Source organism: Pleurotus ostreatus (assembly GCF_014466165.1).
Source record: "Pleurotus ostreatus strain PC9 chromosome Unknown scaffold_5, whole genome shotgun sequence".
Taxonomy (NCBI): Eukaryota; Fungi; Basidiomycota; class Agaricomycetes; order Agaricales; family Pleurotaceae; genus Pleurotus; species Pleurotus ostreatus.
This window is the reverse complement of record NW_023503160.1, coordinates 642,331-656,724: the sequence shown is the minus strand read 5'-3', so window position 1 is coordinate 656,724 and position 14,394 is coordinate 642,331. Positions and strand designations below refer to the sequence as shown.

General features: G+C 50.7%; 1 protein-coding gene across 1 annotated transcript; it reads left to right on the top strand.

The window, feature by feature from the left end:
• Positions 1 to 12,721: 12,721 nt before the first annotated feature.
• On the top strand, positions 12,722 to 13,367 carry PC9H_007181 (uncharacterized protein; the record flags this gene model as incomplete). Its single annotated transcript, XM_036776716.1, has 4 exons — positions 12,722 to 12,809; positions 12,938 to 13,020; positions 13,139 to 13,258; positions 13,338 to 13,367. 4 exons carry the CDS (start codon positions 12,722 to 12,724, stop codon positions 13,365 to 13,367), a joined length of 321 nt encoding a protein of 106 aa, XP_036630336.1.
• Between the last annotated feature and the right edge of the window lie 1,027 nt (positions 13,368 to 14,394).

Below are 14,394 nucleotides of genomic sequence, written 5' to 3'. Positions count from 1 at the left end.
TGTGGTTAACGAACAAGTTCAAATGCTGATTCAGCTCCTCGAAGAAGCGCCCGATATTCATAGCCATGGGAAAATAAACACAAGTATAGAAGTGCTTGAGTCGACATTCTCACGCCACACAGACAAACGATCAAACGAAGGAGGTAGGTTGTAACAGAAATATACCCGATACGGTAAAGCCACGTTTAGCGCTGGCTAGTCACACTCCTTTCTAGCTACGCTCTTTAGTCAATCACTCTCTTTAGTCTAACCTTAGTCTCTCCTTTTATTAGTGTATTTACTATGGCAGTCATCATGGTAGTCTACTATATAGTTACGAGCCCTGTGTACGTTGTAGGGCAGAGTTGCATAAACAAGGACGACTTACCCCTGTCTTTGACTTGTGTGACTTCGTGTGACGCGACACTTCCCTATCCGGTTGTCTCCCGCCACATATTTTTGACAGTGCCATCTCGTCCATCTCATCTCTCATTCACATCGACTCTCTCATCTTATCTCTTTCTGTCTCGTAATCTCTCTCTTCGGGCACCCCTCGGTCTGATCAACCAAGGCTATCCGACTATATCCCGTTAAGTAACTCAGTTTCTCTATTTTACTAACCTAGTATTGTTTAGTTTAATCCTATTGGAGTAATGTCTCATCCCGCATCCTCGTCAGAGCCTCAGACGCCGTTGGCTATGCCAGCCGCCTATATCCCGGATGAGTCCCCCTTACCTCCATTAACACCCAGCGCTGATGACTCGAGCTTGAACCAGAACAGCGGGACGGGAGCTTCGTACTCCAGCGTCGCCGCTACGAATACTCGTGTCGGGTTCTCCACCCCGCGAGAAACCTCTCCCCTTCGAGGGGATACTTCATTCGGCTCCCCTAGAGCTTCGAATGCCAGCTCGAATGCCGGGGTAGTCATCCATGATAACCCCGAAGAATCCAGGTCCTCTCCCGCCGAGGAACGCCCTTGGATTACGGTCGGCCGTGGCGGACGCCCTCTCCGCACACCGACTCCAGAAATCTCCCCCGCTCAAGAAGCCGATATCAGGCGCGCGGAGGAATTATTGACCCAGGATCAGCGAGACGCGATCCTGAGGCGTCGCGCCTCCGTACACGTTACGGACGACGATTCCATGGACACCGAATCCACGCCTAGAGATAAAGGCAAGGGCGTCGACCCGCGAGAGCGCGGCGAGCCCGTCTTACAGCTCGGTGGGCCCAATCCAGTCGTCAATACGGTTGACGCACCTACCGAAGAAGAAGTCGCTGAGCAACGTGCAGCATTGGAATTTTGGCAATCCAAGCCAAATCTCTCCTCTTCACCCAAAGCTGATAAAGCTAGTGCCACCCCTAATGTTGTACTTAGTACTCATCCGAATGATATGACCCTGACCGAATTATTGAAGAATCTTAAGCTCATTCAAGACCGCTTCGACCGACTTGAATCTCAAGTTCAGAACAAGCCTCAAAGGCCCAATGAGTTTAAGCACACTACCTTCACGCCTGAAGTTTTATCTGAAGATGAACGCAAATATATTGAGCGCAAGGCCCGTGGTGACTTTACTCGTGGTAGCACTATGGTAAACCCGGTTCTACCAAGCTGGAGTCGTCGCGAACGTCGCCATGTGTCCCGACCGAATGAAGTAGTACCGCCGTCGTCAAACGTCGGTCGTATCTTCAATCGTGTAGCCCGCAATCGTAACTACGATTCTGACGGTGACCCTTCCTCTGATGGATCCGGTCCTGAGGATGGAGGAGGAAGTTTGCAATCTTCTCGTCGTAAAAAGAGGAAAGCACCTTCAAAATTGAAGGCCGTCGCTCCTACAGTGTTTACCGGTGAACCTAAGATTGATTTATTCAATCGATGGATGCGTGAGGGCTTGCATTATCTTGATGACGCGCGGGTCGAACAGCGAAAGGAAATTCGAGCACTTGCGCGCTATACCGAAGGCAAGGCACAGGCGTATTACCAGAATGTAATCGCTGACGACGAGTCGAACTGGACGCTTGACGAGTATTTCAAGGCCATTTATGATGCCTGTTTCCCGTCTAATTTCCGGGAGAAACAGCGCCGTAAGCTGGAACGTTTCTATCAAAGCGAACTATCAGTTAAAGAGTATGCTGCGCAAATGTACGACATGATAAACACCATCGGAGGGCTTGAGGCACGCCAGTGTGTCGTCCATTTGTTCCGTGGGCTGAATCCTGAGCTGGCAATCGCCTGCCGGCGCATGGGGTTGAACCCCGAGGACGCATCTTGGGATGAAGTTGTCGCGGAGGCGGAAAACGAGGAAATCGTTCTCTCGAGTATTCGGAAGGACAGTGCTCGAGGTGACAAGCGCTTGAAGGATGGCTCTTCCCTGTCGAAATCATCGTCGATATACGGCTCAAATATGAGTAAACCTGGAGGAGGTAACTCCAATCAACGTTCTCGCAACTTCAAGAACGACAAGCGACGTAATTCACCAGGTTATAGTAGCAATCGCCCAGGCCAGTCGGCGGGTAATGACACACAGAATGCTGCGACTGGTTCCGCATCAGGAAATAAACCATCTGGGGGGCGTAGAGATATCTCCCCGCAGGAACGACAGAAACTGCAATCAGAAGGCAAATGCTTCCTATGCAAGCAAACCGGTCATATTGCGCGGAACTGTCCCAGGGCCAATACCTTACCTGGCAAGGGAGGGAAACCCCCTGGTATCCGCGTTAATAATATTGACTTCGCGGAACATGTAATTGACGAGTACATACCCGATGACGAGCAGTCTGCTCGAATTGAATTGGCTATGCTAGGATCGCATGATAAGACCTTGCAGGCCGAGTTTCCAGGGTCTTCGAACTATGACGTCCTTGAGTTGCTCAATGACAGTGATCGTGGCTTGGATTTTGGCGAAATTGAGGAAGATTTCACTGACATTAGTACACGTTGGTCGAAGTTCCTGGAAGAACATTATGTAGGCGACGGTATTGGTGATGCTCGCATGAATACCATCACCTGGATACTAGAGCTAAGCCGAGATCTAGGGCTGCCAGGGGATGACCACGGCGCATATCCCTGGTCGGAGCTACGGTTCTCGATGGAAAGGACGTCTCCCGCGAAGTACCACCTGATGGACCGTATGCACGATTTATGCGTTGAAGTATCTGCCGAGTCGATGAATGATAATTGCCTGAACTTTGGTTTGTGGTACGCACAGCTACTCGCCGATCGAGTGGCACCAGACTGGACTGGTGTTCTTAACAAGGAATTCTATAACGCTGCCGTAGACCCTATAGAGTTCAATGCTCGAATGTACCTCAAGCACAAACTTACCTGGGACGACAGTCTAGTGGACAGCTCGTTCAGTGTCAGCGCTTTCGGAAGTGACAACGAACGTTGGCATATCTCGGAAGACGAGCTCGAGACACATGCCGTCATAAGTGGAAGCTTACTCCGGAACGAACGGCTGAATTTGGCATCGTGGTACACGAAGCATTCAGTGCCCTGGGCCGTGAACCCAGATGAGGGGCCTTTCCTTCGTGAACCTGAGTATGACACCTCGGGCCTATATTGTAATGCGATGGATTTTGCGCTGGAACGCCTAGCCAGAATGTTAGTGGACACAGGTTTCTACCCATTAGAACCTTACCTTGAAGATCCGTCGCGCTTCTATACGTTCGATATGGCCGACGACGACACTGATCTGCTGGATGAGCTCAGTCTCTTCGGCGTCCAGATTGATCGCGATAAGTTACCGGCGCTGCAGCGTAACGCGTCCGTCGTAAAGGATAAGGAGCGCGTTGTGCCTTCGCCTGTGGTCGTTACCGTGCATATAAATGGTAAGCCCGCGAAGGCGTTACTGGACTCGGGGTCCCTGGGCGACTTTATGTCCTCGACGCTGGCAGATCAATTAGGCAGTAAAAGCAAGGTAGCTCTGGCGAAGCCCATTCCCTTGCAACTTGCTGTGCAGGGCTCGAGAACTAAGATAAATTGGTCCTGTAAGGCTAACATTAGCTATCAAACCATTAATGACGATCGTGTGTTCGACGTCATCAACATCTCGAACTACGACTTGATCCTAGGCACACCATTTATGTACCAACATCGCGTTCTGTTGGGGTTGAATCCCGCGCGGGTTGTCGTGGGTTCAGACGAATGCCTGCCGCTTGACGGTCCGGGTGTATCACGTCTGGCCTCGATGACAATCAACTTCGACGCCGCTGAAATTGAGCGCGCACGCAAGGAGTTGCTCGAATACGCGAGACCACTCTGTAAGACAATGGATCAGACTGATTTACCCCCGTTACGCGCGATAAATCATACAATACCTCTGATCGATGAGAAAAAGGTGTATAAATGGCGGCCTTCTCGATGCCCTGAACCGTTGCTGGAGCAATGGGTGGAGAAGCGCAATGCGTATCTGAAGTCGGGTCGTTGGCAGATTACGACTTCTGGGAACGCCGTTCCAATGCTACACATTTATAAACCGGGCACGAAGCTGCTACGCATTGTGGTCGACTTGCGCGAGCGTAACGCCAACACCATTAAGATGGCTACCCCTATGCCCAATATTGAAGCGATTTTACGCCGCATTGCTGCGCACTTGTTTCGTTCCAGTATGGACGGTAAGGACGCCTACGAGCAAATTCGGATCATAGCTGAGCATGTCGCGCGCTCGGCAATGACGACGCCTGATGGAACAATGGTTAGCCTGGTTATGCAGCAAGGGGACTGTAACGCCCCGGCGACGTACCAGGCGTTAATGAACCATATATTCGCGCCGTATATAGGCGTCTTCATGGATGTTTATCTGGATGATATTATCATCTATTCCGACACTGTCGAAGAGCATGTGCGGCATGTAAAGACGATTATTGACGTTCTCGTTCGCGAGAAATTATATCTGTCGGAGAAGAAGCTTCATTTCCTCCAGGTAGAATTGAAGGTTCTCGGCCACGTAGTGGATGACTCCGGAATTCGTATGGACCCGCATAAGGTTGACGCTGTGGTGAATTGGAAAACTCCGACCAACAGAGACTTGCTGCGTGGTTTTCTAGGAGCGGTTGGATACCTTGCAGACGACGTTGCTGGGGTCCGTATCCCTATGGGCGCGTTAGCAAAGCTAACGGGTGACAAGACGCCGTTTCGTTGGTCTGACACTCACCAGCGCGCCTTCGACGAAATCAAGTTGCTGGTTCATCGTTTCCGTGGGCACAGTCGCCGCCCGCTGTCTTATGCGAAGGGCGCCGATCCAGTCTGGCTAATTACGGATGGCTCGGCGACTGGCGTGGCAGGAGTGGTGAGCCAGGGTAAAGAGTGGCGTACAGCACGAGTTGCTGCTTTCTTTTCGGCGAAGCTGAATCCTGCGCAACAGAATTACCCGGTGCATGAGATTGAGATGCTTGCTGGTCTCGAATCTATGCTGCGGCACCGGGATATCTTGCAAGGCGTGGCGTTTCGCTGGCTTACGGACCACAAGGGTCTGGTGCATCTTCTTGCGCAGCAAAATTTGTCGGGGCGGCAAGCGCGCTGGCTCGAGAAGATGGCTGAGTTCGACTTCACGCCTGTCTATATTCCTGGAACAGATAACATTTTGTCAGATGCGTTATCTCGGATCTACGCAAACGACGCACCTGGTACTGAGCGTGCTGCCTCGGAATTTGTCGCCTTCGACGAGGATTCGTCGTGCGGTTTTCGTCGTCGCACGCCTGTTATCGTGGGCAGCGAGGCGAAGCTAGCAAGCTTGCCTTTGGAGGGCGTGTCGTTGGCCTTGAACGCCATGCGTCGTGGTGATGCTGCTGCTGCCCGTGACTTTGCAAAGCGAATGGCGTCGAAGAAGTTCGTTCTTCGAGGCCCTCGAGAACGAACGGAGGGCGCAAGTGGTGAAGAAGTAAACCAAATAAACAATGGACCTACAATTAACAACTTACTGGATAAGGAAATGGTCTCCGGCGCGGAATCAAATTTGATTCCGTCTACCAGCGCTGGTCGAGCGCTCGGTCCATTTAACTCCGACTTAGTTGAATCACTGGTTGAACCCTTCCCACCGTCGATGCCTCCTACTCACAACGAAATACCCTCACCCGTTGCTTCCATCGTGAACGTGGTGTCGCAGAAACACAAGCGCGATCACAACCTCGACTTTCTTAATGAAATTCGTAATAAATATGCAGACGACTCATTCCTATCGTCAATTGTGAAGAATCCGCGCCATTACAAGAACTTCTCGTACGACGACGGACTCCTTTACCTGGTCGAAGGAGGAAGAAGACTACTCTGCATACCAGACGTAATTGTCGCAGGCAGTAGGGCAAGGGAAATTGTAATAGACGAAGGTCATTCCCTATTAGCCCATCTAGGGCCAGAAAAAACTCTAGCTTACCTTCGCGAGTTCGTCTGGTGGAGACACTTGTCTAGAGACATATACAAGTTCTGCGAGTCATGCCGAACCTGTGCTCGCAGCAAACCTTCCAACCAACGACCATATGGCCTCCTGCGGCCCTTGCCAATACCTTCTCGCCCATGGGATGCCATCGGCATCGACTTCGTTGGACCATTGCCTAAATCTTCGGACCGCAATGCGTTTTACGACTCAATTACAGTCATTATTGACTTACTAACGGCAATGGTACACCTAGTACCCAGCCGTACAACGTATGGCTCCGTTGACGTTGCCGAATTGGTATTCGCCGAGGTTTACAAGCACCATGGGCTCCCTCGGCGTATAGTGAGTGACCGTGATCCTCTATTCACGGCTCGTTTCTGGCAAAAGCTCAACGATCTCATTGGCACCAAATTAAATATGTCCAGTGCCTACCATCCGCAATCTGACGGCTCGACGGAGCGTGCTAATAGGACAATCACCCAAATGATCCGTCAGTGCGTTAATGAGAATCAGAAGGATTGGGTGCGCCGCCTACCTGCGATCGAGTTCGCTATTAACTCAGCACGAACAGATTCCACCGGATTTGCGCCCTTCTTTCTGAATACCGGACGCATGCCTCGTCCATTCCTCTGGGACGCTCCCTCGTCGACCGAAGCCAAGGGTGTCCGCGAATTTGCCGAGAATCTTCGCGAAGCCGTTGTTACTGCTCACGACACTGTCTTAGCGTCTCGCACAAAACAAATTCGAGACGCCAATCGACACCGACAACCATCTCCGTTCCACGTCAACGACCTTGTCTACGTGTCGACAAAGAATATATCATTTCCTCAGGGACTGGCACGCAAACTCATACCGAAGTACATGGGCCCATACCGTATCCTGCGTGACTTCGGGAATGACACATTCCAGGTGGATTTGCCCATTCATCTTGTTGCCCGTGGTGTTCATCCATCATTCCATGCATCTTTATTACGCATACATGTACCTAACGACGATCGATTATTTCCTGGCCGATCATTCGAGCATATTGTGTCGTCTACTACATCCAATACTACGGAATGGAGTGTCAAGGAGATTCTAAGTCATTCTCAAGCTGGAGAACGCGCATTATTTGAAATATTATGGCATACTGGTGATAAGACGTGGCTTCCATACCATAAGGTCAGTCATCTTGAAGCGCTGCGTCGGTATTTCGAATCGCTTGGAATTTCAAAGATTGAGGAGCTCACTAGGGGCTCAGGGACTCCCCCTGACGACCCACAAATTATGCTCGGTTGCATAAACCCTGCCAATGTCATGGACAATGGCTATTTAAGTGATAAAGAAATAGAGTCAGAGGACTATTCTACTCACTCTAATACTCTATACTCTTCTAGTCATCCTCCTATCATATCTATGGCTGCAGTTGAACTTGGAAAGTTGCACCCAGTTCACACAGCCCTTTCTCGCAATTCCAACGGCGTGTATTTACTCAAGGATTTGGACGCACGTGTGACTACTGCCTCCTATACCCGTGACGAGCTTATCAGCTTTGTCTCCGCCAACCGTCGCATTATTCAAGGAAGTCTCACCGACCCTCAGTCCCTTCCTCCTCGCTACATTGCGTTTGCGACCCTGTACAATAAACAGTTCCACGTCAGAACCAAGTTTAACGTACCCCATGGGCATGCCTTCCCGACTCGCATCGCGGGGCCCGGACTCAGATTTCTGGGACTTGTTGCGGCGAGACCCACTATACCACATAGAAATCCCAGGGACCGTTACCAATCCCAGACCCCGTATAATCGGCGTGCTGCGGTGCCGCCTAATCATATGGGCCAGTCTAGACCCATGGTGGGCCAGAGTCCTGGCAGACATCGACGCTCAGAGGCCGGAGAATTCGTCTTAACCGCTGAACGACACGATGTGGTAACCAATCTACTACTTGACATGGTTATGGGCAAAGACACTTCCCCGGTTAATCCCCTTCCTGTACGCGAGTCTCCCGCTGTCCGTCGCGGTGGTGCTTCCCTTCGCCGTCCCACGCAGCAACCTGGGAAGCGCCATAACTCCACTCCGTACGCTCGCCCCCAGAAGATTCGTCCCATCATTGTTCCTACCAAATCAGGTCCCGACCTCGGTTCATCTCCGATTGATCAAAAGATCTCGGGTTTACCGACACCTGATGACATTCCCAATACGGATAAGCCACGCGACACTGTTCCTATCAACACTTGTCCCTCGCCGTCCGACTCCGATATCGAGCTGGTCAATACCCCTTCCTCGGTCTCGTCTGAGCTTACGACCATCAGCGAGGATGTCGATATGCACACTGAGAATGACAAATCCAGTGACTCACCTACCTCCAAGGTTCCCACTGTGGAACTTGCGGACCTTTCCATCTCCAAGGACTCCGCTATTGCCGAGAGCGCCAAGTGAATCTGTTCCACAGATCCAGGAGGGCGTATGTAACAGAAATATACCCGATACGGTAAAGCCACGTTTAGCGCTGGCTAGTCACACTCCTTTCTAGCTACGCTCTTTAGTCAATCACTCTCTTTAGTCTAACCTTAGTCTCTCCTTTTATTAGTGTATTTACTATGGCAGTCATCATGGTAGTCTACTATATAGTTACGAGCCCTGTGTACGTTGTAGGGCAGAGTTGCATAAACAAGGACGACTTACCCCTGTCTTTGACTTGTGTGACTTCGTGTGACGCGACACTTCCCTATCCGGTTGTCTCCCGCCACATAGGTTCAACGGCCGACTCGACATACGCAGGTCTTCTCAATCACTTGCACTCGAAGGATTCGATATCGATCCAGGTGGATGAACTAGACGAAGGGCACATTGTCCTTATCAACCATCCTTTGGCGACCTTGTGGTCATCTGCTATTCAAAGCCCATTCAATCGGATTTCTAGAACCATCCAAGGCAACGCGTTAAGGACCCATCAACACCCCATCGTGCAAACTGGATTCCAGAGGACTTTTGAATTGGGACGGCTGCAGTTTATTGACCTATTCATTCCAGCGCTGTCTCCTTCGGAGCAATTTTTGATTCGATACACGGATCTGTATGCGATGACATATTCATCACGAGCAACTGAAGGTATAAATTCACTTTATCACTGGATCCGCCATGGCACTAGGTCGTGCATGATTCGACTATATCAAAAATTGGTTCGATATCTTGGTCAAGATCCCAGTAGGAGCGCTCGGGTACGCATCGATATTACAACGCTGACATGGACCCCATTCTCGACGGCAAGTTGCCGGGTTTGCCAGAAATAGCTCGGGTTTCGTACAAGATGCACCCAGAACGCACCCAGAACATGCTAAGGTTACCTTACCTGTCTTTCACCGATATATTGGTGATATAGTCAGATTGACATTGCTGCTGGCGGCTTGAGCACGAATCATGAAGGCCGAGTGCACCTTAGGGTAATAAAATGCTGCTATAACGTCTCAAGTCGATCTCCAGCTGCGCAAGATTGGGCTTATCAACTGTCTTCCCTGGTTGAGCCGAGTAAGACTTCTATTGCTCCTCCTTCTATACGCCGCTCATCAATCCGCCTTGCGTTATACCTTCCACAGATAGGCAGGCAAGTAGTGGCTCACCAGCGCCCGCCCATGGTTTCAGACAACGTGACCGAAGGAGTCTTCCCCATTGTACATGCCCAGCTATAGCTGGTAGCTGTTCCAGTACAACTGAAGAATCTCCCATTCAATCCGACTTCCCCCTATCTACGTCGAAGTTCGCCGTGCCCTTGATCTCAAATCTCAGACTGCAGCCGGCCCTATTATTGCCGATATCGCTTGGCCCTCATCTCACGACAAATGAAGCCATTTCAACTCGCCATCGTTTTCTTCATGGAGCGACTCCGTCGTAGAGCCGTGCATGCTTTGGGTCAATTGGTAAACCTCAAGCGAAGAGGTTTCTAATCATTTCGGCGTCTCTACGTCTCGGAGGTTTTATTTCGTCAAGACACTTCATTCCGTGAAAATCTTCCAATCATACTCTCTTTTCAGTGTGACAGCGGCACGGACGACCATACAGCAAACAGGTAACCTTCGAATTAACCAATCATTACTTGGAAACTACTCGAACACCGTTGGCTTGGAATATTTGTCGGCCGATCGAGACACACGAAACTTTAGGACTCCACGGGATTCCATAAGGTCCTCTGTCAAACCGAATTGCGGAAAAGGTACCCGAGGACTTCATATGGCTATTTCTCTCAAGGCGGCCGGCGACACACATGCACCACTTGGACAAATGTATGTATTTGCTATCCACCACTTTACGGCCCTAATTTAAACTCTATATCATTCGCCGGGAGCTCGAAATACAGAGGCCATTGATGTCGGGGACTTGGCGTTACATACATTTTGGCCGTTCCTAGCTCTCGCACACTCGATGCCAACCGACCGGCGGCCTCTCGTACTTCGGCATTCTTGGTCTAAATCAAGCGCTGGCTTCTGGGGCTCTATGTCACAAACCCATCCCATTGTACCTACGATCTTATCACTCTGATATTCCCCTAGGCAGTCGGTGCGTTGCGAACGGAGAATATCGTTCGCGGATCGCACTTACAACGCTTCGACACCCCTCTTGAATGAACCTTTGATATCTAGCTTGGTCGCAGAATATCTCTGGAATATCCCCCTTCGTCTATCTGGCTGGTTCTTTGGCACCCGCCACTGGGCTCTCACGGCTCTGGGATCTTGTCTTCTGTCTTGAATATACCATTACCATGAAAATATCATGGATCAGCCTCTCCGACGACGTCGACGTAGTCGTACGGATCATTTCACTCGACACTATCCCTGTTCTATCACTATGGAAGCCTCGACGACCCGAAGTTGAGAATCAACAGCAGGTCCCCGTTTCGGATAAGCATGTCAGCACTCGTAGGCATCACGACACAAGCTCCCTTGACATAATGCGAATACACTAAATCTCGGCTCCCAAATACTACTAGAGCTAGGTTGGCCTTTTGCAGTTAGGGCGTATGATGAAGATATGATGGTGGTCACTATGGACAGGGCCATCAGTACGTCAGGCTACATCCACCTTGAGAGAAGGGCGTTCCAGGACTCCGAAAAGCAATATTTCGTTTATGGCTGTGCTCTCTTCCAACGTTGTTGGACGTATCAATTAGCGAGACTCCAGCCGGGTGGCAAAGGTGACGTTATTGTGTACTAGCATTCTGCAGACTCTTCTAATTGTTTCTTGTAGTACGTGATACATGTACGCTACTCCTTCTCCTGATGTGCGTTGCTGGCAACACTCGCTCCATCAGCCGCAATAACTTCGTATTTCACATCATCCATCCAGATTGCAAGGAATTCCAGGCCACAGGACGTACAAGTTTTATACGGAAGGCATCAGTAACGCTTGCTACCTAGAATTGAATTGGCCGAGCAGCCGGTTTGGCTGTCCCGCTCCTAAGCTCGAACCACTGCTGGATACTGGTAGAGCTACTCATCATGGTGTTTGATAGAGAGGCCAATCAACGAAATTAAAAAATTCTCTTGATGTATCCCTTTATCGCCAAAGTACGGCGGTCATGTTACCGGGTTCTTAGCGGCAGAAGGTGTCTCACGAAAATGTTGGCTGCACGAAAATTGCAACGAACTCTGGTGCACACCGGATAGTCACCTGCAATAACTCGGTCAGCCTTAGGTATGATAGTCAACGGCTCAGCGATCCAGATTTCAGCTTCCCCAATAGTAGCCCTCTTCGTCACGGAGTTTGGTAGGCGAGCTGGTCTGCGGTATAGAGATCACAGCCCCTTCTCCTCCCCCCCTCCCCTACCATTTGCGTTGGCCATCGCGATGTGCCATTCATATCCTAAAATCCTGGCCGCGCTCACCATGTCGTGAGCGGGGGTGCACACCCTGTGCAGCCAGCAGATACAACAAATTGCACGGCTTCACATAGAGGGGCAGGGTCGTTCATAGTAACTCGATGAATTTCGGTTCACCAACGGCGCTTCGTTGGCCGTCCGCTATCAACCTTGGGTAGGGCTACCAACATTTCAGAAGACATAGCATTCAGCCCCCTCATCACTGTCCCCTCGTCATCGCCGGTTGCTACCTACTATGGTGCTCAATAGGAGGGCGCGTTGGCCCCATAGAAACCCAACTTCATGTCAGTCAGTGACACCGCCTACGGTCTTACTCGAGCACCCTCCCGCTATCTACGGAGACTACGTTGACCAACGAGGTATGCCTATAACGTCTCACAATATTGGCTGCGCTCACCTATGAAATTCAAGTCAGGATATACACTCCTACTGAAGGCAACGAACTTCGCAAGGTTGCCCACAATACACGGAATCTCAAGGCAGCAAACCCCGCACTGAGGTGACAAGGTCGCACGATATGGCGAAGGGTCCAGGATTCCAGCGCCAGGTTCCCATGATAGCACCTGGGGCCTTCGCAATCAACTCGGGAACGCATTCCAACGATTGTGAGTCGGTTGTCCATGTCTGCAGCTTGTTAACAGCGCTACCGATTTTGGTGTCGATGAAGAGGCCCGCAAGGTATGGATTTCCCCCTAATGCCTACGGTAACATACCCTCTGACTGCATATTTCAGCGACGAGTTTGGTGCTTCTGCGCCTGTTGGTGGCACTCAAGGGCGTTCATAACCAATTTTGGGGCGCAATAAAACAGATGCGAGTTAGTGGCCCATGCCCCCGGCTCCATCACTATTAGCGCTATTGACTGTACAAGGTGTTCGTCGTACAAGCCTTTCGTCATCCTAGGGGAGAGGTTCACGCCTATGTCGACTATTCAGTGTCTCTTGCTTACCGTGCTCCCCAAGCTGAAGACCTTCAAATTCAACTTGGGGAGTATTCAATTAGTCCTGAGTCGGCGGCCCACGCTCGCGGCTTCATCATTATTACCGCCGATCACTGTACGTCCTTGCTCGTCGGAAAAGAGGCCCTTGTTACTCTAGAGGGGGGGGCACCCTACGCCTCTGGGACTGTCTACAGTGTCTCTTGCTTGGCGTTCCCTCACCGTAGTAAAGAACGTGTCATCGGCCGAACTCACCAATATACGAGATTCCGGGGGTGGCGGCGGGAGGTAGATTGACCCCTAATAAATGTATATTCTCTAACTGTGTCTTAGACCACATTGTATTCATGTCCCCAATGCAAAATGCAAACAAGGAGTTCTTCGTTGACTGTCGCAGTTTCTTGAATTGCGTCAGTTGCAGCTCGAGCCGACTGATATCTGAATATGTCCTCCGATTAACACTCCACGACAAATTCAGGGAACAACAGCCGTGGCGTCGGCCGCATTTCATCATTCACAAGAGTCCTCCAGACAAGAACGTAGCCTGCTTGGCGCTCCTAACAGCCCCTCCGAAAGCGCTGATGAAGGCCATGTGCAGCTACAAACGCATCTTGGTCGGCGAGCAGTTCGATTAATGCCTGGAGACAATGACAACAACGGGGTGTTGGCGGACCACCTTTGCTTTGGCTTCGAAATCCCCAATGTGGGGTAGAAGCCGTCTGCATTTAATGACCTCCCGACACCTTCTATCTGTAGCATGTGTATTGCTTCGTAGAATTATGATGTCCAGAAGGCCTTCCATTACTCAGGACTTCTGCGACAAGTTTCACAGTGGCGTATCTGCAAGTTCAGTACTAGGATTATTAGGGGCGTTTAGGAATGTTTCAAGAAGTGGGTATAGTCATGAAATGAGGCTAGAATTAGAGCGGCGGTGGGGCGAATGACAACGGATGAATATTTCGCTCGACAAGCCCTGTTAGTCGCACACGTTCGAGTTCCTCGTTATTTAACTTCGCTGCACGCGGTGGCCACGGCCTGTCTGAGTGCTTTTGACATCGCAGTTGCTGTGGGGGGTACCTGACACGTACAGGATCCCAACTCTTCGAGTTCCATTGCTGTAAAAACGGCCCGTGATATTGCTGCAGCCTCTGCAGCTGTTGGTTGGATGTTCAACGCGTTCATCCCGCAGGCCTTCTCCATGTACCGACGATGTCGTAGCCGGTGGCTGAGGACCAATGGACTTCTTAGCACGTT